General features: G+C 43.9%; 1 protein-coding gene and 1 non-coding gene across 2 annotated transcripts in view; both read right to left on the reverse strand.

Moving 5' to 3' along the window:
• Positions 1 to 558: 558 nt before the first annotated feature.
• On the reverse strand, positions 559 to 633 carry Trnat-ugu (transfer RNA threonine (anticodon UGU)). Its single transcript has one exon. It is a non-coding gene; the product is annotated as a tRNA-Thr (tRNA).
• Positions 634 to 3,280: 2,647 nt separating this feature from the next.
• LOC126159972 (protein DDI1 homolog 2-like) overlaps positions 3,281 to 27,043 on the reverse strand; it is a gene marked incomplete at its 5' end in the record, with an annotated part of 136,765 nt that continues 113,002 nt past the window's right edge. Inside the window, 2 exons of the mRNA XM_049916779.1 lie at positions 3,281 to 3,426; positions 21,480 to 21,619. Coding sequence (XP_049772736.1) covers positions 3,343 to 3,426; positions 21,480 to 21,619 — 224 coding nt within the window. The remainder of the gene's footprint in view (positions 3,427 to 21,479; positions 21,620 to 27,043) is intronic.

The following is a 27,043-nucleotide window of genomic DNA, read 5'->3' on the forward strand; positions in this document are numbered from 1 at the left end:
CTGAACTAAATGATACAAAAAAACCTGAATGTTACTGATATGAGAGGACTGATGGAGCTTCTAAAAGCTGCAAAGAGTAGAAAAATCACTAGTTTAGATGGTATTAATATGAAAGTATGGACATATCGAGCGTTATTCCAACATCTAAGGCTTCTTCACATTTTTGATAGATACTGCGGAAGTGTGAAGGTACCAAAAGAGTGGCTACAAGTCAAAGTAATCTTTAAAAAGAGTAATAGAAATAAACGTAATAATTAGGTATAAGCCTCTTGGAGTTAGCTTGAGTGTGTGACATGGGAGCATAACCACAAAACCAATGAGCTTGCAAAAAGGCTTAGGACAAGGTTGGCATATTTCCCCTAAATTCTGGAATATATTGGGTATGTCTCCTAAAGGGTCATCAGGCGCATTTTCTGTATGTCTCGGAAGATAACTGCAATTTTGTTTTTGCAGTGTGAGGCTGGAATTAGCCTAAATAATTACTAAATTAGAATTATATATTAATACCTTCAGCTGCTGATGGGCGTTGATATCTAAACAGGGACAAGTGGAAATGTGTGCCCCGGACGGGACTCGAACCCGGGATCTCCTGCTTACATGGCAGACGCTCTATCCATCTGAGCCACCGAGGGCACAGAGGATAGTGTGACTGCAGGGACTATCTCTCAGGCGCCTCCCGTGAGACCCACATTCTCACCTTATATGTGCACACACTACATTCGTAGTGTCCCTACCCAACACACTTCTTACTCGTGGAAGACATTCCTACCAAGTCCCGTAAGCGTTCGGGTAATATGTGTGCTTCCGCACAGGAGAAGGAGGTCATGGTCGGTATTGCCAGAACTATATACTATATGCGGATGCACATATATTACCCGAATTCTTATGGGACTTGGTAAGAATGTCTTCCACAAGTAATGTGTGTGTTGGGTAGGGACACTTAAGAATGTAGTGTGTGGACATATAAGGTGAGAATGTGGGTCTCACGTGAGACGTGCGCGAGATAGTCCCTGCAGTCGCACTATCCTCTGTGCCCTCGGTGGCTCAGATGGATAGAGCGTCTGCCATGTAAGTAGGAGATCCCGGGTTCGAGTACCAGTCGGGGCACACATTTTCACCTGTCACCATTGATATATATCAACGCCCCTCAGCAGCTGAAGGTATTAATATATAGTTCTAATTTTGTTCCAGACAGCTTCAGGTCATCAACATGTCTGAAAGAACAGACACCATATCCATATAAGTAAATAATTACTGCTCACCATGCCTTTCATGTGACACGAAGTATCAACAGACTGCATCAGTTTGTTTCCTATTACAAATAAAATCATTTTTAAATCATAATTTTACACCCGCATCCAATACAGTGCTCCCAAAGTAGTCTAGTCTGATATTCATTTAATCGATAAATATTAACAGGGACGGTAAAACACAAAGAATAAACAGCGATCCAGCAGCAACTCAGAAGTGCCGCACGCTTGGCGGTAGCGGTCAGTACCGGCCAAGGTGGTGTTGCCACTGCTAGAAAGCTGGTTATTCTTCATGTTTCAATGTCACTGTTAATATCTACAGATAAAACAGATATTGCACTAGACTGATCTGGGGCCGCTCTACCAAACGAGCATGTAAAAATCAGCTTTAAAAACGGTTTTGTTTGAAACGGGGAACAAACTGATGCTTTCAGTAGACACTGGGTGTCAGATGGAAGATGTGATGAGCACTATTTGTTTGGGCCGAGTCCAGCTACACAACGCAAAAATAAAACTGCAACTCTCTGCTGAAACACCAGAGAAAATAAGCCTGACTACTCTCAGGAGAGAGATCTGTATACATAGATGAAGCGATCAATTGATGAAAAATAGTGAATAAAAAAAGGAGTAATTTTACATGATGACATTAAACTGAATGCAATCCTACTTGCACATGACCTAACACTGATTGTAGAAAATTAAGACGACTGTCAGATGGGAGTCCATAATTGTAGCAGATTGCTTCAGAATAAATTTCTGAACTGTCTTCAGGTGGGCGAAAGTCACGGTGTGTCAGGGCACACAGCCTGTAAGATCAAAGGTAGTGCAGAATAACGAAGTTCAATATTCTTAATATCTAGCATGTGGCATCACATAGGAATAAAAGCATAATGTGAACAGAAAATAAAATAAATTTACTTTTACATGTGGAACAATTGTAAAAAAGAATTGCAGAGTAAAGCCAGGAGACAAACTCAGCTGAAGTTTTATAAAACCAAAGCAGTGCCAACCAACCCTTACTTTGGAAGTGAAGGATGGATGATGATAAGACACCAAGGAAGTACATACGGGTGCAAAAGGAATAAGGATATACCGAAGATTTAGGAATATATAACCTAATTGAAAAAATAAAAGAAAATTGGAGAAAATGGAAGGAATATGTATACAGTATTGGTGGAGAAAGACTCCAGGTAAAGCTCTCAATTATAAATCCACTGGAAGAAAGCATCTAGGATGACCATGCAAGAGATGGCATACTGTAACAGGCAGTTTGCCTGATACATGAAGTGGAGAAGAGAAAGGAGGAGAAGGAGAAGAAGAAATAACACTTAAGGCAATCCTCTAAATAGTCAGTATGTTTCATATTCTTCACTGTGTAGGAGTACTATAATTGTAAAACTGGCCCACTCCATGTCACAGCAAGAGATCAAAATTGCGACATATGAAACATGTAAATAACTAAACAAAACTATATCAACCACGGTTTTTGGTTGTTTCATATAAAACTTAAACATCATCTTTTTCACACGAGCCGTGTGGAACAATTGGACCTAACATCCATCAATGCCACGCCACCAATACCACTTACAAAATTATACTAGGATCATCTGTAGAAATAAAATAATGATACAACTGACGATTACTTCAAAGGACGGTAGCTAATGTATAAAGAAACGTAGGAAGTATGTGGAACTGCGCAAGACTGAAGTATACGTGTGAGGGGCAATAGCACTTTCCTTCTTACCTGAGTGCACGTGTGGACTGAGACGAGAGATCACACTTTCTCTACTAGGAATAAAGCCAGTTACCACTCCATCCCCACACAGGACCCCTCCATCCCCACACAGGACCCACAGTCACTGGTAACTGAGTGGAAACACAAAACTGCAAATCCCCACCCACTCAGACGCGTGCCACGGTCGAACTTTTCCACCGCGCCGAGGTGTTTACGCTGCAGTCGGAAGTTTGCGGAGTGACAGGAGCACGGGAAGAAGAGGTAACAGAGGGGGAGGAGCAGAGCACAGAAAGCGGCAGCAACCTCTGCACGGAGGGACGCGGTCGACCCTCTCTGTCTGTCTCGGCTGCTCGTGAGTCACACGAATCTCGTCGACTTGGCGATGAGAGAAGCCGTCGCTCGGTTCTTGTCTCCGTCGAAGCGGCGCAGCTCAGCAATCACCTTCAACACAGATGCAAATTCTATAGTTCGTTCCTAGTTTTCTGGACATCTAATGTAACACACTGAGAAGCACGTTTTGAATTGTTCGATACCCTACTCGATAAACCTTCAGATCCATATTTTTTTTTTATTTATTTTTTTTCCCCTGGGACCAAATTAAGGAGAAGTCTCCATGGTCATGGAACGAGTCAATACATGAAATTATAACACGATATTAGAAACAGATAAAATGAAATATAAAAAAAACATACTCAGGTGACAACTCGTAAGTTTAAATGAAGACAATCAACAATGTAACACTGGAATTTGCTTAATTTTTTAGCTCTTCCAGGAGCTCCTCGACAGAATAGAAGGAGTGAGTCATGAGGAAACTCTTCAATTTAGACTTAAAAGAGTTTGGGCTACTGCTAAGATTTTTGAGTTCTTGTGGTAGCTTATTGAAAATGGATGCAGCAGAATACTGCACTCGCGGAAGAGTCAAGGAAGTGCATTCTACATGCAGATTTGATTTCTGCCTAGTATTAACTGAGTGAAAGCTGCTAACTCTTGGAAATAGGCTAATATTGCTAACAACAAAAATTGCTACAAATTGTAAATACGTAAACTTGTGATGTTATCTGCTCATCCAGCCAGTTGCTGACGTCATTCTTAATCACAAATTGTATTATTTTTTTGTCAACTATTGGGTGTTTCAGAATGAGTAGTGGGATTTGAAGGCTATGTAACATTTATTACACTCAACTTACAATTACAAACAATACATCGAATGAAAGATCAACTAAAGTAATTTGTTTCTATACCTTGCAACCACTGTCTTTGCAAATGGAAGATTATTGGAGAACCGAGTGTAACAGGGTGTACACGCTAAGAGAGTCTTTCGTGTATAGCCCCCAGAAATCAGTATGAAAGGCTAGCCTGAATTAGCAATTCCAGTTACATACGAGGGCTATTCAGAAAGTAAGGAATGTTTCCGTCTGATGCCGCTAGGCGCGCACCGATCGCGTATATTTTGGTGTGTGCGTGCTCGGCAGGTCAGTCGGCATCCATCCGCGACAGTGCGAACATCTCTGCATGTCTGTTTTTTTTTTCGATATTCGAATCTGATATGTGCGCTACAATCGAAAATTACACCATTTGTGAGGTGCAGTCTGTGATACAGTTTCTGTTGGCAAAAAACCTAAAACCTATAGAAATTTGTCAAGAACTGTGTGAAGTGTACGGAAACAATGTAATGAGTGAATGTTCGGCCGGAAGTAATGCACCCGGTTTAAAAATGGCCGAACCAACATTCATGATGAAGAAAAGAGTGGACGCCCAAGCACTGTGGCTGACGATCTTGTCACTAAAGTTGATGAAACGATTTGTGAAAATTGTAGCTTCACAATAATGGAGCTTTTGCTTTCTTTTCCGTAAGTTTCACAGACTTAGTTGTTTGAAATTGTTACTGAAAAGCTAGGCTACCACAAATTTTGTGCACGACGGGTGCCCAAAATGCTTACAGAGCACCATAAAGAACAGTGAACGGGGACAACATTGACATTTCTGGAGGCCTACCACAAACATGGTGATTCATTACTGGATTGAATCCTAACTAGTAACGAGACTGGGTCAAACACATCAATTGCAAAGACAAAATTACAGTCCATAAAGTGAGGGCACACAAGGTCCACCCAAAACCCAAGAAAATGTTCGCAAACCTTATCTGCAAGGAAGTCGATGGCAACAGTGTTTTGGGATAGGCAGGGTGTGCTGCTTATTGATTTTCCTGAAAGTGGAGCAACCATAAATTCTGCCCGGTACTGTCAAACTTTGCACAGCCTTTAGAAGAGCAGTTCAAAGCTCACGTCCAAAATTTTGTTTTTGCACGACAATGCCCAACCTCACACGACATATCGCACTAAAGAACTCCTTAATTCATTCAAATGGGAAATTTTCCCTCATCCGCCCTACAGCCCCGATCTTGCACCAAGCAACTTGCACTTGTTTCCCCAAGATGAAGAACTGGCTTGCAATGCAGCACTTTGATGATGACTCCGTACTCCAGGCGGGCACGACTCACTTGCCGAAGTCTCGGGCAGCAGAATTTCACGATGAAGGTATTTCAAATCTTGTCCACCCCATGATAAGTGCCTCAATGTCTTTGGTGATTATGTGCAGAAGTAATATGTCAGTCGCTCTTTCAGATGTATACAATAAAATGTGGTTCTTGTATTTAGTTTTCTTTAAATGTCAGAACGTTCCCTACTTTCTGACTAGCCATAGTATGTGTTGAGACTTAAGGAGCCACTTACAATTATATCTTTAACATCTGCAGCCATTACAAGCTGTAAAGGCTTCAGACTACAGTTTAATTGTCAACTTTGCAAATGAAGCGTCACTTCGTGATGATGAAGATTTATCTGGATTATGTAGTCTTAAGTGATGAATCGACATATTATATTAGCGGAAATGTGAACACACACGATGTGTGCATCTGGGGGTCAGTGAATCCCCACAAAATGGTACAGCTGCGATGAGACTCCCCTAAATTGAATGTTTTCTGTGTCACATCCCGGCAGAAAGGATACGGGTCTATCTTTCTCGATGAAGCAAGTGTAACTGGTGTTTTGGGATTTCATAAAGGATCACGTGTATGTTCCTCAGCTACCAGCTGATGGTACCCAGATTAAGAAACAGGACTGAAGCTGTTGACTCCACTGGGGCCAAACTGCACAATAACTCTGAAAGAGTGGTTCGGTGTGGGGCGGCGGAGGGGTGAAGTGGACTGCGGTAGTCGTCGTGGGGTTGTGGACCACTGCGGCTGGGGCGGGTACGGAGCCTCTCCGTCGTTTCTAGGCCCCCGGTTAACATACAATACAATACACCTGAGAGTGCACAACATTACTTGGCCCCTAGCTGTGCAAGCAGTTTGGTAGGGGAGATGACGACGGTAGAAGTGGAGGTTCCCCTGATAATGGGACAGTGTAGCAGGAGAGATATAGTTTTACAGCTTAATCCTCACACAGACGCCTATGTTGCAAAACTTTTAACAAGGGAACCTCCCCCTCGCAACCCCCTCAGATTTAGTTATAAGTTGGCACACTGGATAGGCCTTGAAAAACTGAAAACAAATCAATCGAGAAAACAGGAAGAAGTTGTGTGGAACTATGAAAAAAATAAGCAAAATATACAAACTGAGTAGTCCATGCATAAGATAAGCAACATCAAAGAGACTGTGAGCTCAGGAGTGGTGTGGTTCCATGGTTAGCATGAACAGCTGAAGAACAAGAGGTCTTTGGTTCAAGTCTTCCCTCGAGTGAAAAGTTTATTTTCACAAAGTTATGATCTGTCCGTTCGTTCATTGACGTCTCTGTTCACTGTAATAAGTTTGGTGTCTGTGTTTTGCGGCCACACCGCAAAACCGTGCGATTAGTAGACGAAAGGACGTGCCTCTCCAATGGGAACCGAAAACATTTGATCGCTAGGTCATAGGTCAACAGATTCCTCCACAGGAAAACAGGTCTGATATATTCTATACGACACTGGTGACGGCATGTGCGTCACATGACAGGAATATGTTGTCGACCCACCTAACTTGTACACTTGGCGAATGGGTAAAAAGATTCTTCTACCTTGCCCTATTTAGGATTTCTTGTGGATGTGATAATCACTCCCAAAAAAGTGATGAAAACATAAGAGTTTGTCACATAAACTGCAACAAATGATTGCAACAGTTTCACAGTCACACAGTTTTCCCTGTGCTCTGTCAAACCATATGTTTTTAACGTTTTCAAATTTTTCCGTGAATAGAAGACAAATCCTGCATTTGTCCAAGCAAATCTGAACCTTGTCCTGGAATTTTTGAGAGCGAAGTTGATTATGTATGAGTGCCTGAACTTTGATAGTTGTCTGAAAATAAAAAGTTAAACTTTTCACTCGAAGGAAGACTTGAAACAAGGACCTCTAGTTCCACAGCTGCTCACGCTAACTACGGGACCACGGCGCTCCTCAGCTAATAGTATCCTTGATGTTGCCTATCTTATGCATGCACTACTCAGTTTGTATATTTTGCTTGTTTTTTTCATAGTTCCACACGACTTCTTCCCGTTTTCTCGATTGATCTGTGTTCAGTTTTTCAAGGCCTATCCACTGTGCCAACTTATAACTAAATCTGAGGGGGGTGCGATGGGGAGATTCCCTTATAAGTAACAGCCAGTGAGTCTGGAAACAATCATGATTAGATTAGATTAGATTAGATTCAGTTTTCATTACATAGACCCAAAAAATGAGATGATTCTTGTGGGTGTGGAACATGTCAAAGTGTCAGGAGATAGTTGAAATAGGTTAATACAATGCAGTAAACTGGAACAGCTAATATTTACAGAATTATCATGCTGTCAGAATGAAACATTGTTATGCACTATTAATAAATTTATCATACACAAAATACCTAATCTTGACTGTTGTGATTAGGTGTTGTCGAAACTGAACTCTAACCGATATTTTTACTTAAGCTGGCATCAAAAAGTCTTTCAAACTCTGTTTAAACCGTGCTTTATCTGAAACCAAGTTTTTAATGGTTGCTGTCAATTTATTGAAAATGTGTGTTCCTGAATAGTGGACCGCTTTTTGGACCAAGGTAAGTGATTTTAGGTCTTTATGTAGATTCTTCTTATTCCTAGTATTGATACTATGTATTTCGACGCCCAAGTCGCCAAAGTGGCATCAAATCGAAAGACTTGCACCTGGCGAACAGTCTACCTGACAGGAGGCTCTAGTCACACATTTTTTTTACATACTATGTATTGAGCTATTGGTTCAAAATGGAGATGCATTACTTGCAACAAATTTCATTAAGGAATAAATATACTGAGAAACAGTGGTTAGAATACATAGTTCCTTGAACAGGTTTCTATGTTCTTGAATTTACACCACAAATGATTCTTATCACACGCTTTTGCAACCTAAAAACTTTTGCTCGGTTTGTTGAGTTGCCCCAGAATATGATCCCATATAACATAATAGAATGAAAGGAAGCAAACTATGCAAGTTTTTTTTTTATATTCATATCTCCTACATCTGACATCATTCTCATGGCAAATTCAGCCTTGTTTAGGTGCCTAAGCAATTCTGTGGTACGCCCTTCCCAACTGAATTTATTATCGAGTTGTAATCCCAGAAATTTAACACTGTCAACCTCTTTGATCTGCTTGTCTTCATATGTTATACTCATGCTGGAAGGAAATCTGTTACAGGTTCTGAGCCTCAAGTAAGTTTAATGACAGTGAATATTTGATTAGCAGCTACTTCTGTTTGTATCATTTGCAAACAAAACAAACTTAGCACCTGGCAATGTAACAGATGAGAAGTCATTAATGTACACAAGAAAAACCAATGGACCCAAGATGGAACCTTGAGGAACACCACATGTAATTAATTCCCAGTCAGATGAAGACAGACTGCTTACTGCACAGGTATTTTGCAACGACACCTTTTGTTTCCTGTTAGACAGATAAGACTCAAACCATTTTGCAGCATTGCCGGTGACACCATAATATTCTGATTTACTTAAGAGAATGCTGTGGTTCACACAGGAAAAGGTTTTGACAGGTCACAGAAAATGCCAGTAGCCTCTAATTTATTATCTAATGAATTAAGTACATTCTCACTGGAAGTATAAATAGCTTTCTCTATATCAGAACCCTGAAGAAATCCAAACTGTAACTTTGACAATATATTATTTGCAGTCAGATGCTTAAGGAGACGCTTGAACACAACCATTTCAAATATCAGAAAGCCACAAGAAGTGAAATTGGTCAATAGTTTGATGGTATCTCTTTATCCTCCTTCTTGTAAATAGGCTTAACTTCAGCATATTTTCGCCAGTCTGGAAATGTTCTGCTGATAAGAGATTGCTTACACAAATACCTTAAGATAGAACTCAACTCACATGAGCACTCTTTGATTAAATTTGTTGATATGTTATCATACCCACTGGAATACTTAGATTTTAAGGATTTTACGGTGGATGCTACTTCTTTGGGAGATGTGAGTGTCATTTCCATTTTACTGAAGTTATTTTTAAAGACTGATCTCAGATACTCCATTGCACTCTTCACCGAACCTGATAACCCCAAGCTCTCAGCAACAGAAATAAAGTACTTGTTTAAGAACATGTTAACAGGATTTACCAGGGCAACCAACAATCAATAACAGAACTTTTTTTTTTTTTTTTTTATGGTTTTAGGGCGCACAACTTCAATGGTCATTAGCGCCCTGACTACTCTAAGAATGCAACGCGAGGCACAAGTTGACAACAACAACTAAAAGGGAAAACACGATAAAAGACAGACTGACAGGCATAGGATTAAAAAACAGCATCGTCAAATGTCCTTAGAGAGGTTTGTCAAATTGATAAAACGAAGAACACGAGCTGCTGCTCGTGGGTCATCCGCTAAAATGGCATCGAAAGTACTTGGCAGGTTAAGATCTAGACGCAGTGTGCTAAAATCTGGACAGGACATTAAAATGTGTCTAACCGTCAGCAAGTGCCCACATGGGCAGAACGGCGCCAGAGCAGCCGTCAGCAGATGGCAATGGCTGAACCGGCAGTGTCCAATTCTTAACCGGGCCAACACTACCTCCTCCCGCCGAGAAGGGCGTGAGGAGGACGTCCAAGCCACGGGAAGAGGTTTTAAGGCCCGAAGCTTGTTGTCTGTAAGTGCAGCCCAATCGGCATGCCACAGCGATAAAATGCGCCGACAAATGACCCTGCTAAAATCAGACGAAGGGACACAACGAGAAGCTGTCAGAGGCTGGAGGACCGCAGCCTTGGCCGCGGCATCTGCAGCTTCGTTCCCAGGGATACCGACACGGCCAGGAACCCACATAAAGCTAACCGGAGAACCGACGTCCACCAGCTGCTGAAGAGAGCGTCGGATCCGGTGTACGAAAGGGTGAACCAGGTACGGATCACTGAGGCTCTGGATGGCGCTCAGGGAGTCGGAGCAGATGACATAAGCAGAATGTCGGTGGCGGCAGATGTAAAGAACAGCCTGGTAGAGGGCAAAGAGCTCAGCTGTGAAGACCGAACAATGGCCATGGAGCCGGTATTTGAAACTTTGTGCCCCGACAATAAAGGAACACCCGACCCCGTCATTGCTCTTAGAGCCATCTGTATAAATGAAAGTCATGTTGATGAACTTCGAACGAAGTTCCAAAAAACGGGAGTGGTAGACCGAACCGGGGGTAACCTCTTTTGGGAGCGAGCTGAGGTCAAGGTGAACGCGGACCTGAGCCTGGAGCCAAGGTGGCGTGTGGCTCTCGCCCACTCGAAAGGTTGCAGGGAGTGAAAAATTAAAGTGTTGAAGGAGGCGACGAAAGCGAACTCCAGGGGGTAGCAGGGCAGAGACATACAACCCGTATTGACGGTCGAGAGAGTCGTCAAAAAAGGAACGATAAGACGGATGGTCGGGCATTGACAGTAGCCGACAGGCATACCGACAAAGCAGTATATCGCGCCGGTAGGTGAGTGGCAATTCGCCAGCATCAGCATGAAGACTCTCTACGGGACTAGTATAAAATGCTCCGATCGCAAGTCGTAAACCCCGATGTTGTATGGAGTTGAGGCGGCGTAAGATGGATGGCCGTGCAGAGGAGTAGACGAAGCTCCCATAATCCAGCTTGGAGCGGACGATCGACCGATATAGACGAAGTAGGACGGTTCGATCCGCTCCCCACGACATACCACTGAGAACACGGAGGACATTTAAAGAACGGGTACAACGGGCGGCCAAATATGACACATGTGGAGACCAGCTAAGTTTCCTGTCAAATGTAAGGCCTAAAAATTTGGTTGTCTCCACGATTGGGAGAGCAACGGGACCGAGTCGTAAGGACGGTGGGAGAAACTCTTTGTAGCGCCAGAAGTTAATACAGACCGTCTTCTCGGCAGAAAAACGGAAGCCATTGGCGACACTCCAGGAGTAAAGACGGTCAAGAGAACGCTGAAGACAGCGCTCCAGGACACGTGTACACTGCGCGCTGCAATAGATGGTAATATCGTCCACGAAAAGGGAGCCTGATACATCAGCTGGGAGGCAATCCATTATTTGATTGATCGCGATGGCGAAGAGAGCGACGCTCAAAACTGAGCCCTGTGGCACCCCATTCTCCTGGCGAAAGGTGTCGGACAGGACAGAACCCACACGTACCCTGAACTGTCGATCCATTAAAAAGGAACGAATAAAAAGAGGGAGGCGACCGCGAAGGCCCCATGTATGCATGGTGTGGAGAATGCCCGCCCTCCAACAGGTGTCGTAAGCCTTCTCCAAATCAAAGAACACAGCCGCGGTCGGGCGCTTCCGCAAGAAGTTATTCATAATGAAGGTCGACAAGGTAACCAGATGGTCAACAGCAGAGCGGCGCCTACGAAATCCACATTGTACATTGGTAAGTAGGCGCCGAGACTCGAGCAGCCAAATCAATCGAGAGTTAACCATTCGCTCCATCACTTTACAGACACAGCTGGTAAGCGAGATAGGTCGATAACTGGAAGGCAAGTGCTTGTCCTTCCCCAGCTTAGGAATCGGGACAACAATAGACTCGCGCCAGCATGTGGGAACATGTCCCTCAATCCAGATGCGATTATAAGTACGAAGAAGAAAACCTTTACCCGCAGGAGAAAGGTTCTTCAGCATCTGAATATGAATAGAATCAGGCCCTGGAGCGGAGGACCGTGATCGGCCAAGTGCGTTTTCGAGTTCCCGCATGGTGAATGGGGCATTATAACTTTCACAATTCGAGGAGCGGAAGTTAGGTGGCCGAGCCTCCTCTGCCTGTTTGCGGAGGAGGAAGGCAGGGTGGTAATGAGCGGAGCTCGAAACCTCTGCGAAAAAGCGGCCGAAGGCATTGGAGACAGCCTCAGGGGCCACAAGGACGTCATTCGCGACCTTCAAGCCAGAAACTGGTGAGTGGACCTTAGTGCCAGATAGCCGGCGCAGGCTACCCCAGACAACAGAAGGAGGAGTAAAACTGTTGAAGGTGCTTGTGAAAGCAGCCCAGCTGGCTTTCTTGCTTTCTTTGATAATACGACGACACTGAGCACGTAATCGTTTATAATTAATACAATTCGCCACTGTAGGGTGGCGTTTAAATGTGCGTAAAGCGTGTCGACGAGCACGTAAAGCGTCTCTACATGCTGCGGTCCACCAGGGGACCGGTACGCGACGTGGAGGAGAAGTAGGGTGAGGGATGGAATATTCAGCAGCAGCGAGAATGACTTCCGTGAGGTGTGCGACCTGACGATCGCAGCTTGGGAAGGTTTGATCCTGAAAGGTCGCCCTGGAAGAGAAGAGCCCCCAGTCTGCCTTGGAGATGGTCCAACTAGAGGAGCACGGAGAGGGGGTATGCTGCAGGAGATGGATAACACACGGGAAGTGGTCGCTCGAATATGTATCAGAAAGGGCATACCATTCAAACCGGCGTGCAAGTTGGGGAGTACATATAGAGAGGTCTAAATGGGAATAGGTGTGAGATGTGTCCGAAAGAAAAGTAGGGGCGCCAGTATTGAGGCAGACAAGATTGAGCTGGTTGAAAAGGCCTGCTAACAAGGAGCCCCTCGGGCAGGATGCTGGAGAGCCCCAAAGGGGATGGTGGGCATTGAAGTCTCCAGTTAACAAAAATGGTGCAGGTAGCTGAGCAATAAGTTGCATCATGTCTGCCCTGGTAACGGCAGATGACGATGGAGTGTAAACGGTACAAAAGGAAAACGTAAAAGTGGGGAGAGTAATGCGGATGGCAACTGCCTACAGGCCGGTGTGCAACGTGATGGGATCGTAGTAAATATCATCCCGGACCAGCAACATAACCCCTCCATGAGCTGGGATACCTACCACAGAGGGTAGGTCGAAACGCACAGAGGTGTAGTGTGCCAAGGCAATTTGATCGCATGGACGTAGCTTCGTTTCCTGGAGGGCTACGACGAGCGGACGGTGCAAGCGGAGCAGCAACTTCAAGTCCTCTCGGTTGGAGCGATTGCTGCGAATATTCCAGTGAATAAGTGCCATCGTAAGAAAAGGAAGATCAAAGAAGGGGTCACCTCGAAGGCCGCTGAGGGCCTGGCTTCGAGCGAGCACTGCCGCCGCTATCAGTAGGCGGACAGTCGTCGTCCATTGGGTCTATAGGTTCATCGGCCATCTCAGGAGGATGGCCGGGAGGGGGAGCTTCCTCCGCCGGTGAACGGCCAGATGTACGGCTACCAGCGGTGCGGCGAGGCGAAACGGATGACGGCCTGGGGCGGCAACCGCTGGGTGGCGCGGATGAAGAAATGCGCCGTGGCGGAGAAGGAGAACTGTGCTTCCTATGAGCCTTTTTGGAAGGACGTTTGGTGGAAGTACCGGTCGAAGGCTGGGAGGTCGAGGTACGTAGGAAGTCTGCACGGGATGGTTCCTTCTTGAAGGCCCATGCATCTGACTTCAGGGTCTTCGTCTTAGCAGAAGCTGATGAAGGGGCTGGTGTCTGTGGGGTGGTGGGAGGAAGAGGAGACGTCGACCGCGCGATCTTAGCACTGGCCGAACGGACGACCGTAGTGCTGAAGGTCAGATCACATGTCTGGGTTGCTACCTCCCTGGTAGTCCGAGGAGAGGCGAGGACAGTACTGTATTTCCCCGCTGGGAGCAGCGTGGGCTTCCTACTAGCCAATAGCTTGCGAGCAGCCGAGGTGGACACTTTTTCTTTGACCCGAATTTCTTGGATACAGCGTTCTTCCTTATAGACAGGACAGTCGCGGGAGGATGCGGCATGGTCACCCTGACAGTTCACACAACGAGGAGACGGAGGTGGACAGTCACCCTCATGGGCATCCCTGCCACAAGTGACACATTTAGCCGCATTGGAACAAGACTGTCGAGTGTGATTGAAACGCTGACACTGGTAGCAGCGCGTAGGTGTCGGGACATAGGGGCGAACAGAAATAACCTCGTAGCCCGCCTTGATGCGCGATGGCAGCTTAACACTATCGAAGGTCAAGAAAAGTGTACGGGTCGGTACAAGGTCATTGTTGACCTTTTTCATGACCCTATGGACAGCCGTCACGCCCTGCTCAGCGAGGAAAGATTGAATCTCCTCGTCAGTCAATCCGTCGAGGGAGCTAGTATAGACTACACCACGAGACGAATTCAAAGTTCGGTGGGCCTCCACCCGGACAGGGAACGTGTACAGGAGTGTGGCCCGAAGCAGTTTTTGTGCCTGAAAGGCACTCTCAGTTTCTAGTAATAAGGTACCGTTACGCAACCTGGTACAAGATTTGACAGATCCGGCTATGGCATCTACGCCCTTCTGGATAACGAAAGGGTTGACAGAGGAAAAATCCTTTCCGTCCTCAGTTCGAGAAACGACGAGGAACTGTGGGGCAGGCGGTAGTACTTTTGTCACTGGTGGCTGGTCACGTTTCCGTTTTTGGGCAGAAGTCGAGAGAGATGGAGTAGAATCCATTGCGGAGGAATCCCCCATGATTGCCAGCGTCTCCGATGGCGCGCTCCTTCCTTGTGGGGACCCTCTCAGAGGGCACTTCCGCCTTAGGTGAATGTTTACACCTCAGGTCACACCTCCCGAGAAACAGATGGAGGGACCAATCGGCATGGTCAGAAGGTATCAGCTCAGGCAATCACCCCTCCCCGGGCCTGGCCTTTACCAGGGGGTACGCACGTGCCTTACATGTCTACCCAGGGCGGGGACTTACGCGTTACCCCGTCACCGGCTACGCGTGCGAACGCGTGGGTCGGCCTTCAGGCACGCACAGGGAGGAAGGAAGAAGAGGAAAAAGAAGAGAGAGAGGGAGAAAGAGGACAGACTGTCTCAAACGCTGAGGCGGAGACCAGAGAAGGCAAGGAGAAGAAGGCAATGAGAAGGCAAGGAGAAGAAGGCAATGAGAAGGCAAGGGGAAGTCAAGGGAAAGTGTAAGGAAGACAGTGAGGTGGAGAAGAGCAAAGAAATGAACCAACAAAAGGAAGGAAGAAACGGGAAGTGAAAAACCAAAAAGACCACAATCATAGGTCGTGGAACCGTCCGTCTCCGGATGCAGGCGCTAACTACCCCCGTGAGGGGGATGGACTCCTTTTAGTCGCCTCTTACGACAGGCAGGAATACCTCGGGCCTATTCTAATCCCCGGACCCGCAGGGGGGAATAACAGAACTGTTTATTATTAAAAACACAATGTATTAGAGGATTATGCTGAATTACTTTTGTGTGAATTGTAAACATTTTTTCCTCTCTCTTGTTGCCATGTTAAAATTAGCTTCTTTTGCAAACAACACAGTAAAATGGCAAAATATTTTCCACTTCACATGCTATCATTTGCCAAGCACCTGTTTTGATATCTTGAACTGTTAATGAGATAGGAGGGATGTTACGAATGTTTCCCTTTCCTCTATCCTTTGAAGGTGCAACCAGAAGTTAGTGCAGTAAATACAGTCAATTTTCTTGAGACTGAATACAGATCTCTAGCATTTAAAGACAAAATGAATATGGTACGTACATTTCACGTGCAGCAATGTATGATCTAACATCCACCAAAAACAAAGTCATAGAAACGTCTATTTTTCACTGCAAAGTATGTGAATTTCATTCAGTACCTTACTCAACACAGAAATATCAGAACAACTATGAACATTAAAGAAATGATGGGCACTTGATCACGAAGCTGATAAAGCTGACAAGGAGGCTATGAAATGCAAAGAGAATAATTTTTTTTCACCAAGTAGTTTCTTTAAAATTAATTGAAAAAGGTTTCAGTGCAGCTAGGGGGCACACGGCTCATCTCTACAGTGTAGTCGAGGCGGAGAGAGAGTGTTTTGTTTGTAATGGACGAAACTTACAGCTCAATAGGCAACAGCAAACTGCAGCGGCCACCCCTCCAGCACAGAGGGATGGGTCACCCAGTGCTGAGAATAAGGTTGTGTTTCGGTGCACGGACCAAGTTATCTTGCACGAGCTCTCCCTGTACCTAAAGACTTTCTGACAGTAACACTTGTTTCAAGTCCTCAATCTATTGTTTTTTTAATTGGTGTGATTCAACCAATAACATCAGAAAATGAACTGCAAAGTTTTAATTACCCAGAAACCAAGACACTGAGTACACACTTATGTGTGTTTCGCAAAATGCGATCTGCCTGATGAAATTATAGGCTACATCTATGTGAATCTTACAGTTACCTGTATAGCCTTCAGAGATGATCTATTTATCTCAACAGATACAGCTGCATAACAGCTTAAATGGAAGGCACTGTGAATCCTCCTCTGAGAAGATACATTTTATCAGAGCAAGAAGCCTTTGTGACATGCATTAACAAAATGGAAATGGCCTACCAACTAACTAAAGGCATCTACGGTAAGAGACTGATATTCCCAAATGCCAAAATTAGACAGTACTGCACTGTTATTTGACTGGAAGCCTTATACGAGGCAGAGACAATTACAACGAACAAGAAAGGTCTTACAGAGAAACCTGAGGCCAAAGAAAGAAAAGATTTTGAGAAAAATCCTGGGCCCCATGAAAGGAAAGAGCAAGAACAGAAGGTGTCACAGCCACAAACTATGTAAGCACACAGAGAAGGTAAGTGACATAAATGATACAAAGAAGGATGTCTAAAAGGATAATCACCTTCTTTCAAGAGAAGAAAACCAAAAGGGTGTGGTTCACAGAAGTTGAAAAAGATATATGGCAACTGGAAATTTCTCCCATAACGTCCAAGAGCATGATCTGGTCAATAGTTTCCAGGACAAGCTTAGAATGAAGGCAGGGAAGGTGTGGACCCAAGAGAGAGAAGAACACCATCATAAACAAATTTGATTAGTAAATGTTTTGTAAGTGTTTCACAATAAAGCCTCAAACTTCAAGAAAAAGGGTGGGAGCGAAGTTGCAGACCTAATAAATGAACTCCATGTTTCAAACAACAGCTAACAGCATCTGACATTTTACAGAGTGAGGAGAACAGAAAGTCTGCCGATTCCCTGCATGTTAACACAAGCAGCATAAGAAAGGTTCCATGCTTGAAAATTAAGAGCAGCACTGTCGTTTGGGACTCAGGTCGATGTGTAATCAGTCGGTGTCTCTTGCTTCTGTCTACACAGTTGGTGTCTCTTGCTCCTGTCTACACTTATTTTGTGAGTTTGTTTATGTTGTTGTGAGTGACCTTTGAAGAGCTGAAGACTGCAGTGATAAATAAGTATTAACAGTTATAATTACCGGTGTTGCTAGAAGAAAAAGAATGAAAAATATTATTCACTTTTTCGTTCCAGCATACAGATTTGGCTGCAGAGAAATTAACGGTAAATATTTCTAGGCCTTAAAGAAAAAGAAAGAGAGAGAGAGAGAGAGAGAGAGAGAGAGAGAGAGAGAGAGAGAGGAGAAGAAGAGCAATTCCTTGGAAAGACAGGGATATGATTCACAATTATTTTGTGGATGATTCACATTTTGCTGAGGAACAACAAAAGCAGACTTGTTTATTATTGGTAAACAACTTGAAATTCCAAGACAAGGGTGGTCTCTTAAAGCAGGAGTGGTTCAGTGGTTCCTGCTTTGTTTCCTACTTTACTGAAATATTTATCAAAAATATTATACAAAAGAAAAGCACCAGTAAAACACTCGCAAAAGAGAAGCTGTGAGAAGAAGATGGAAACGAGACACAGTTGCGTGAGTGTTTCTTCTTTAAGGAAAATGCAGGTAATGGACTGGCATGGACTGAAGCAGCAGTAATTACATTAAAACAATACTGAAGCGCAAGAAACTGGAAATTGTGTGATTACAAAATAAATTAAGACCAGAAAATGCGGAGATCAATCTCCTGCGAAAGAAATTCTCAGATAAAAACATAAGACAGCTCTGTCAAATGTCTCACATCATTGTAAATTCAGTAACAAACAGAAATTCATAGTTGCCACTATGTTAAAGAAATACCAATTTAAAACCAAGAGAATGCATTATGCGATATGATAACGAGATTCTTGTGGACAGGGTGCTCTTAAAAATTAAATAGCCCAACAGATACAGAAGTTCTTTGAAGCACAGCTTGTTGCCACAAACTTCTGAAACACACCTCCAAAATTTGGTAAATGAACTCAAATGCTCATATGGAGTTGAGACTCATTTTCAGGAAGAACAAGATGAAAACTACGGTGTGCTGATTTTTGATGAAGTAAAGCTCCAAGAAAAGCTACATTTCGACAACACTTTGCTGAAGATTGACTATTTAGTAAATTTATAGGATTATATTCCAGACGAATATAATAATAACCTTGCAAATCATGCTCTGGTGTTCATGTTTGTTGCTGTACTGCATAACTGTATTCACCGTATTGCTGTGTACGCAAGTCACAATGCCACTCCTGGCGATGTCTCGTATATGTTAACTCAAGTGATTACCAAGTCAGAGCCAGCTGGAACGAGACTTGCTGCTTATGGCACTCAACTGAACAAAAAATAATTCCCACAGTACTGGCATAAAAAACAGTTACTTTCTTTATAACAAACACAGTTGATGAAACCAGAAGAATATGAGCATTTTCAGACACTTTTCATGCCATAAACTGCATAAGAAACAGTTGACGTGATAAAACTGATGTACATCGTCAAATACAATTTTTATTGAGCAGATACTTCCCCAGAATTCGCCAGATTGAAAGTTTGCCAAAAGTTAACTTCCACTCACTTGAATCCGATGTCATTTCAATGCATTAACATAAAATTAGCCCTGCAGTAACTTCGTAGCCAATGGCACGAAATTATTACGGAAATTTGAAACAGTATGATTTGAAGACAGCAAATCAACGGGATCATTCATTAGACAGATGAACTACTTTTTTGACGCACTTTCATTTTTGTAGTGATGCACTGTACGAGTGGTGTCCGTAAAATAAGGTTGCCAATTTTTTTATTTTTATTTTTTTCATAGTGTAAAACATTTTTATTTCATGATTGCATACATTTTTGGAAAGTTCAGACTTTAACCTATTTTTCTACATAGTCGCCACTGAGGTCAATACATTTTTGCATGCGGTGTACGAGCTTTTGAATGCCCGAGTCAAAAAAATCTGCCACCGAGCATTGCAGATACCTGAGAAACACTTCTTCCAGCTCTTCTCTGTCGCCAAAATGCGTTCCACGCAAATGTTTCTTCATGTCAGGGAAGAGATGGTAGTCACTCGGGGCCAAGTCCGGGCTGTAGGGTGGGTGTTTGACAATACCCCATCCAAATTTTGCGATGAGCTCGTTAGTGGCTTTAGCGGTGTGCGGTCGAGCGTTATCCTGATGAAAACGCACCCCCTCGGACAGCACACCCCTCCTCTTGTTTTGAATTGCACGGCGCAATTTTTTCAGTGCCTCACAGTACCCAGCAGCGATGATTGTTGTACTGGTGAGCAAGAACTTGCACAACAATACCCCCTTCCTCTCCCAAAACGCTGCTGCCATCACTTTGCCGACACTTGGTGTTTGTTTGAATTTACGCGATCTCGGCAACTCTGGGTGCTTCCATTGTTTGGACTGTTCTCTGGTTTCGGGTGTGCAGTGGTGCACCCAAGTCTCGTCTCCAGTGATGATGGAGTCGAGGTATCCCTCGCCACGAGTTCCGTGATCTTGAAGTTATTGGGCCGCTTCAACGCGTTGACGTTTGTGGTCTTCGACCAACATTCTTAGAATCCACCTCACGCAAACCTTAGCATATGCTAGATGCTCCGTCAAAATCTTGTCAATAGCGCTTTTGATGACATCGGGGATCATTTCAGAGAGCTCACGAACCGTCACTCTTCGATCTGAGACCACCGCTGCCTCCACTTTTGCGATTGTTTTGTCTGAAATAGATGGCTGTCCGGAACGCTCCTCATCATGGATGTTAGTACACCTTCTTGAACTGTCTGCACCATTTGCGCACGCGTTGCATGCTCTTACATTTGTCTCCATACATTTCGCATAGCTGGGAATGAATTGCTGCCAGTGCAATGTTTTTTGCAGACAGGAAATGGATCACCGAGCGCAGCTCACATGTGGCGGGCGAAGCGAGGGGGAGATTCATCACGTACGGCTGCCAAGCCTCGTGCAAAAACACAGAAGCTCACAAAAATGGAGAAGCATTCTCACCGAAAAAAGTAACAGCTTTGCTTCCGAAAGAACTCTCCAGCCTCTAAGGGTAACCACTGGTAGTAACTTAAGCATACCTCAATACTTACTGGAAAGAGGTCTCAGTTTCCTCCTGACAGCAAACTCTCTGAGTTGCAATGATCACCCATCAGTAATAAACTCCCTCAACTTGGACAAGTTACAATGTGCTTAAATTTTTGTAAAACCTCTCTGTGGAAACTGAACATAAATACGAATTTTCTTTGACATCATATGTATGACGAATGCGGATGTTATCTAAGTTTTGCAACAAAAGAACTGTGACTGAATTTCGGAACAGCAAACATGATTAAGGAAGCCCTGTGTCTTCCACATAACTTCACTGAGGCTCAATTCTATCCACAATGTAAAGTCCGTGTGCTGCTTCTGTCATAGTAACACGAATTTCCACGGGTTACAAGCGGAGCAACTGACATCTCACAGTGGAACCACTATACTACGGTAATCAGTGCACTTCCTCTTCTACTTGCTTCGCATACGGAAGGATGTTCAGAATTAAGTAAACTGACAACATAAGAAATGAGTACATTCCCCACAGAATCATCAAGCAGAGGAACTCATGGGAAACACTGACAGGAAGAAGTTCTAGGACAACAGAACATGTACTAAGATATTACAAAATAAATTGCATGGTACTAGATGGAGCTGTAGAGGGCAAAAACCATACTGGAGGACACGAATTTGAAGGTATCCAACAAATAATTGAGGATGTAAGTGTAAATGCTACACCGAGATGAAGAGGTCGGCACAAGGGAGGGACCTGTGTCGAACCACATCAAAAGGCGCAGGGGTGGGAGTGGAGGGGGTTGGGGTGGGGAGATTACAGATTTTAGTGAGAGACAGGGGAAATGGAAATTTTCCTCCCTATTTTAGCAGAGAGCGACCGCCAGCACTGCTCACCTGTTCTCTGGTGAAACCGAGGCTGACCAAGTCGCGCACCTCATTCTCGCCGAACTTGTCGGTCGGCAGTATAGTCAGTGACGGGTCCCTAGGCAGAGATGGCGCCCGGGCACCAGCATCCTGTGATTCTGTGGAGAAACCTGGAAAACAAGGCGAAGTAGCCTCAGCACATGGCAGGTTCTGTACAGCCGAGCCTCCGCTCGGATAACAAAATCAATGAAAGAGTAACAGCTTTTGGTACAAACTGTTCCACTGTTTTTCAAAATATTTGCCTCTAAAATTACAAATTTTTGTATCAGTTTAAACCAATTCTGAAAACGTTTTTTGCTCTGACATGAGAAGAATGCACACAAAATAACTACCCTACCTGTGCAAACAGGAGGAGGTGATGGTTGTTGTGGGGTCTCTGCTATAGGACCTTATTTTTCTTTTACGTAATGTACATGCCTAATTTTTTCATGATTGTAGAAACAACCAGTCACTGGCTAGCCATTGACAAGTAAACACGTGTAAGTTGTAGTTGTCGGATTTTGTGTTGTGCACAAGATGACAGAAACAGTGGAACAACAGTATCAAATTTTTGGCAATACACAATTTGAAACAATCCGTCAGATTCTACAAGTGTTTGGGGATGAAGCAATGGACACCACACAGATAAAGGAGTAGTGCAGCTGGTTCAAATATGGTTACTTATTAGTGAAGACTACCCCCATGAACCATGGACCTTGCCATTGGTGGGGAGGCTTGCGTGTCTCAGTGATACAGACGGCCGTACCGTAGGTGCAACCACAACGGAGGGGTATCTGTTGAGAGGCCAGACAAACATGTGGTTCCTGAAGAGGAGCAGCAGCCTTTTCATAAGTTGCAGGGGCAACAGTCTGGACAATTGACTGATCTGGCCCTGTAACACTATCCAAAACAGCCTAGCTACGCTGGTACTGCGAATGGCTGAAAGCAAGGGGAAACTACGGCTGTAATTTTTCCTGAGGGCATGCAGCTTTACTGTATGGTTAAATGATGATGGCGTCCTCTTGGGTAAAATATTCCGGAGGTAAAATAGTCCCCCATTCGGATCTCAGGGCGGGGACTACTCAAGAGTACGTCATTATCAGGAGAAAGAAAACTGGCATTCTACGGATCGGAGCATGGAATGTCAGATCCCTTAATCGAGCAGGTAGGTTAGAGAATTTAAAAAGGGAAATGGATAGGTTAAAGTTAGATACAGTGGGAATTAGTGAAGTTCAGTGGCAGGAGGAACAGGACTTTTGGTCAGGTGAATACAAGGTTATAAATACAAAATTAAATAGGGGTAATGCAGGAGTAGGTTTAATAATGAATAAAAAAATAGGAGTGCGGATAAGCCACTACAAAACAGCATAGTGAACTCATTATTGTGGCCAAGATAGACACGAAGCCCATGCCTACTACAGTAGTACAAGTTTATATGCCAACTAGCTCTGCAGATGATGAAGAAATTGATGAAATGTATGATGAGATAAAAGAAATTATTCAGGTAGTGAAGGGAGACGAAAATTTAATAGTCATGGGTGACTGGAATTCGAGAGTAGGAAAAGGGAGAGAAGGAAATAGAGCATAACTTAATCATTGCTAACACTTGTTTCAAGAATCATAAAAGAAGGTTGTATACATGGAAGAGACCTGGAGACACTAGAAGGTATCAGGTAGATTATATAATGGTAAAACAGAGATTTAGGAACCAGGTTTTAAATTGTAAGACATTTCCAGGGGCAGATGTGGACTCTGACCACAATCTATTGGTTATGAACTGTAGATTAAAACTGAAGAAACTGCAAAAAGGTGGGAATTTAAGGAGATGGGACCTGGATAAACTGACTAAACCAGGAGTTGTACAGAGTTTCAGGGAGAGCATAAGGGAACAATTGACAGGAATGGGGAAAAGAAATACAGTAGAAGAAGAATGGGTAGCTCTGACGGATGAAGTAGTGAAGGCAGCAGAGGATCAAGTAGGTAAAAAGACGAGGGCTAGTGGAAATACTTGGGTAACGGAAGAAACATTGAATTTAATTAATGAAGGGAGAAAATATAAAAACGCAGTAAATGAAGCAGGCAAAAGGGAATACAAACGTCTCAAAAATGAGATAGTCAGGAAGTGCAAAATGGCTAAGCTGGGATGGCTAGAGGACAAATGTAAAGATGTAGAGGCTTATCTCACCAGGGGTAAGATTGATACTGCCTACAGGAAAATTAAAGAACCACTTGTATGAATATCAAGAGCTCAGATGGAAACCCAGTTCTAAGCAAAGAAGGGAAGGCAGAAAGGTGGAAGGAGTATACAGAGGGCCTATACAAGGGTTATGTACTTGAGGACAATATTATGGAAATGGAAGAGGATGTAGATAAATATGAAATGGGAGATACAATACTGCGTGAAGAGTTTGACAGAGCACTGAAAACACCTGAGTCGAAACAAGGCCCCGGGAGTAGATAACATTCCATTGGAACTACTGACGGCCTTGGGAGAGCCAGTCCTGACAAAACTCTACCATCTGGTGAGCAAGATGTATGAGACAGGCGAAATACCCTCAGACTTCAAGAAGAATATAATAATTCCAATCCCAAAGAAAGCAGGTGTTGACAGATGTGAAAATTACCAAACTATCAGTTTAATAAGTCACAGCTGCAAAATACTAACGCAAATTCTTTACAGACGAATGGAAAAACAGGAAAGGCAAACCTGCATTTCTGGAATTTGTAGACTTAGAGAAAGCTTTTGACAATGTTGACTGGAATACTCTCTTTCAAATTCTAAAGGTGGCAGGGGTAAAATACAGAGAGCGAAAAGCTATTTACAATTTGTACAGAAACCAGATGACAGTTATAAGAGTCGAGGGGCATCAAAGGGAAGCAGCGGTTGGGAAGGGAATGAGACAGGGTTGTAGCCTATCCCCGATGTTATTCAATCTGTATATTGAGCAAGCAGTAAAGGAAACAAAAGAAAAATTCGGAGTAGGTATTAAAGTCCATGGAGAAGAAATAAAAACGTTGAGGTTCGCCGATGACATTGTAATTCTGTCAGAGACAGCAAAGGACTTGGAAGAGCAGTTGAACGGAATGGACAGTGTCTTGAAAGGAGGGTATAAGATGAACATCAACAAAAGGAAAACGAGGATAATGGAATGTAATCGAATTAAGTTGGGTGATGCTGAGGGAATTAGATTAGGAAATGAGACACTTAAAGTAGTAAAGGAGTTTTGCTATTTGGGGAGCAAAATAACTGATGATGGTCGAAGTAGAGAGGGTATAAAATGTAGACTGGCAATGGCAAGGAAAGCATTTCTGAAGAAGAGAAATTTGTTAACATCGAGTATAGATTTAAGTGTCAGGGAGTCGTTTCGGAAAGTATTTGTATGGAGTGTAGCCATGTACGGAAGTGAAACATGGACAACAAATAGTTTGGACAAGAAGAGAATAGAAGCTTTCGAAATGTGGTGCTACAGAAGGATGCTGAAGATTAGATGGGTAGATCACATAACTAATGAGGAGGTATTGAATAGAATTGGGGAGAAGGGGAGCTTGTGGTACAACTTGACCAGAAGAAGGGACCGGTTGGTAGGACATGTTCCGAGGCATCAAGGGATCACAAATTTAGCATTGGAGGGAAGCGTGGGGGGTAAAAATCATAGAGGGAGAACAAGAGATGAATACACTAAGCAGATTCAGGAGGATGTAGGTTGCAGTAAGTACTGGGAAATGAAGAAGCTTGCACAGGATAGAGTAGCATGGAGAGCTGCATCAAACCACTCCCAGGACTGAAAACAACAACAACAACAACAACAACAACAACAACATTAGTGAAGAGTGAACCATGTTCAGGTAGACCCTCAAAATCCAGAAATGAGGTGGTTATTGAACACACAAGGGCTTTGGTGATGCAGAGTACACAAAATACAATCAGAGAACTTGCAGATGAGATTAAAATTAGTATTGGATCCATTCATGCCATTTTAATGAACATTTTGACCTCAGGAGGATCTCGGCAAAATTTGTGAGACAGTTGCCGACACGTGAGCAGAAGTAACTGAGTTCAGAGTTCACACAGGACGTGCTGGATACTGCAAACATTAATCTTAACTTCCTTAACACCGTGATCGCTGGTGATGAGTATCTGGTTTACGGGTAAGACCGAAAACAAGGTTCCGTCATTGCAATGGAGGCATCTGTCATCCCCGAGACCCAGAAAAGTGTGGCAGGTCCGCAGCAATGTGAAAGTTGTGCTGACGTCTTTTTTGACGAGCACCTCCAGGAGGTACTAGTGACAATAAGGAGTATACTGAGAAGTTAAGCACTGCCTTTGTGAAGCAGTGGGACACAAACATCCAGACTTGGGGGGCAGCAGGCAGTTGGCAACTTCACCACATAACGCCCTAACTCGTCATTCTCAATTACTTCATTTTCAATTTTTTGCCCAAACATAACATGGCTGCGGTTTATCAACATCCCTATTTGTCTGACTAGCAATGAGTGACTCTTTGCTTTTCCCTAAACTGAAAGACTCTGAAAGTGATCAGATTTCAGAACGAGGAAGACACTGTGCATTACTCGAAGTAGCAGCACTGTACTGTACCAAAAAAGGTTTCCTAGCAATGCTTCTAGCAGTGGGAGTAGCATTGGGAGAGGTGTGTAGAAGCTGAAGCGGACAACTCTGAAGGTGACTGATGTCAAACAACATCCGGCATTGCTTCACAACCTTCCCTCAGGTTCCTACAACATGACCCTATTCTGTCCTCTGCAAAACTCCAAGTTCTACATTCCCCAAAGGTTGATGACTCCATCATTATCCTCCCAGCAGACTAAAGATCTACCACTGTGGTACTTGACCGACAGGAGTATGTTAGTGAAGGTCTACGCCAGCTGTCCGACACCTCCACATACAGCATCTGCCACCAAGATCCCATCGCTGTGATTCAAACTGACCTGCTGTCCCTCCTAAAAACTTCAGGCCCCTCACAAGAACTAACACCTCACTCCACAGAACTTCTTACCTCACGCAAACCGTGCACCGCCATTGTTTACCTTCTTCCTAAGATCCACAAACCCGATCATCCTGGTCATCCCACAGTTGCTGCCTTCGAAGCATCCACCGAACGTATATCTGCCTTAGTTGGTCAACACCTGCAAACCGTAGTACAAAGACTTCCCTCCTATATTAAAGTAACCACCCATTTCCTTGATCATCTGAAATCTGTGCCCGTCCCATTCCTACCACACACCTTACTTGTCACCACTGATGCCGCCTCCCTCTATACCAACATCCCCCACGTACATGGTCCGTCTGCTGTTGAACATATTCTCAGTCAGTGCCCATGTGATTCCAAGCCTATGAATCCTTGCTCACTTTCATCAACTTCACACTTAACAACAATTACTTCACCTTTGAGAGGCAGACATACAAATAGATCAGGGGCATGGCGATGCAAACCAGGATGGCTCCTTCCTATGCCAACCTTTTCATGAGTCGCTTGGAGGGCGCTTTCCTGGGATCCATTAGTCTTCAGCCCCTGGTTTGGTTTACATAAGTTAAT

The sequence above is a fragment of the Schistocerca cancellata genome, unplaced genomic scaffold, assembly GCF_023864275.1.
Source record: "Schistocerca cancellata isolate TAMUIC-IGC-003103 unplaced genomic scaffold, iqSchCanc2.1 HiC_scaffold_1150, whole genome shotgun sequence".
Taxonomy (NCBI): Eukaryota; Metazoa; Arthropoda; class Insecta; order Orthoptera; family Acrididae; genus Schistocerca; species Schistocerca cancellata.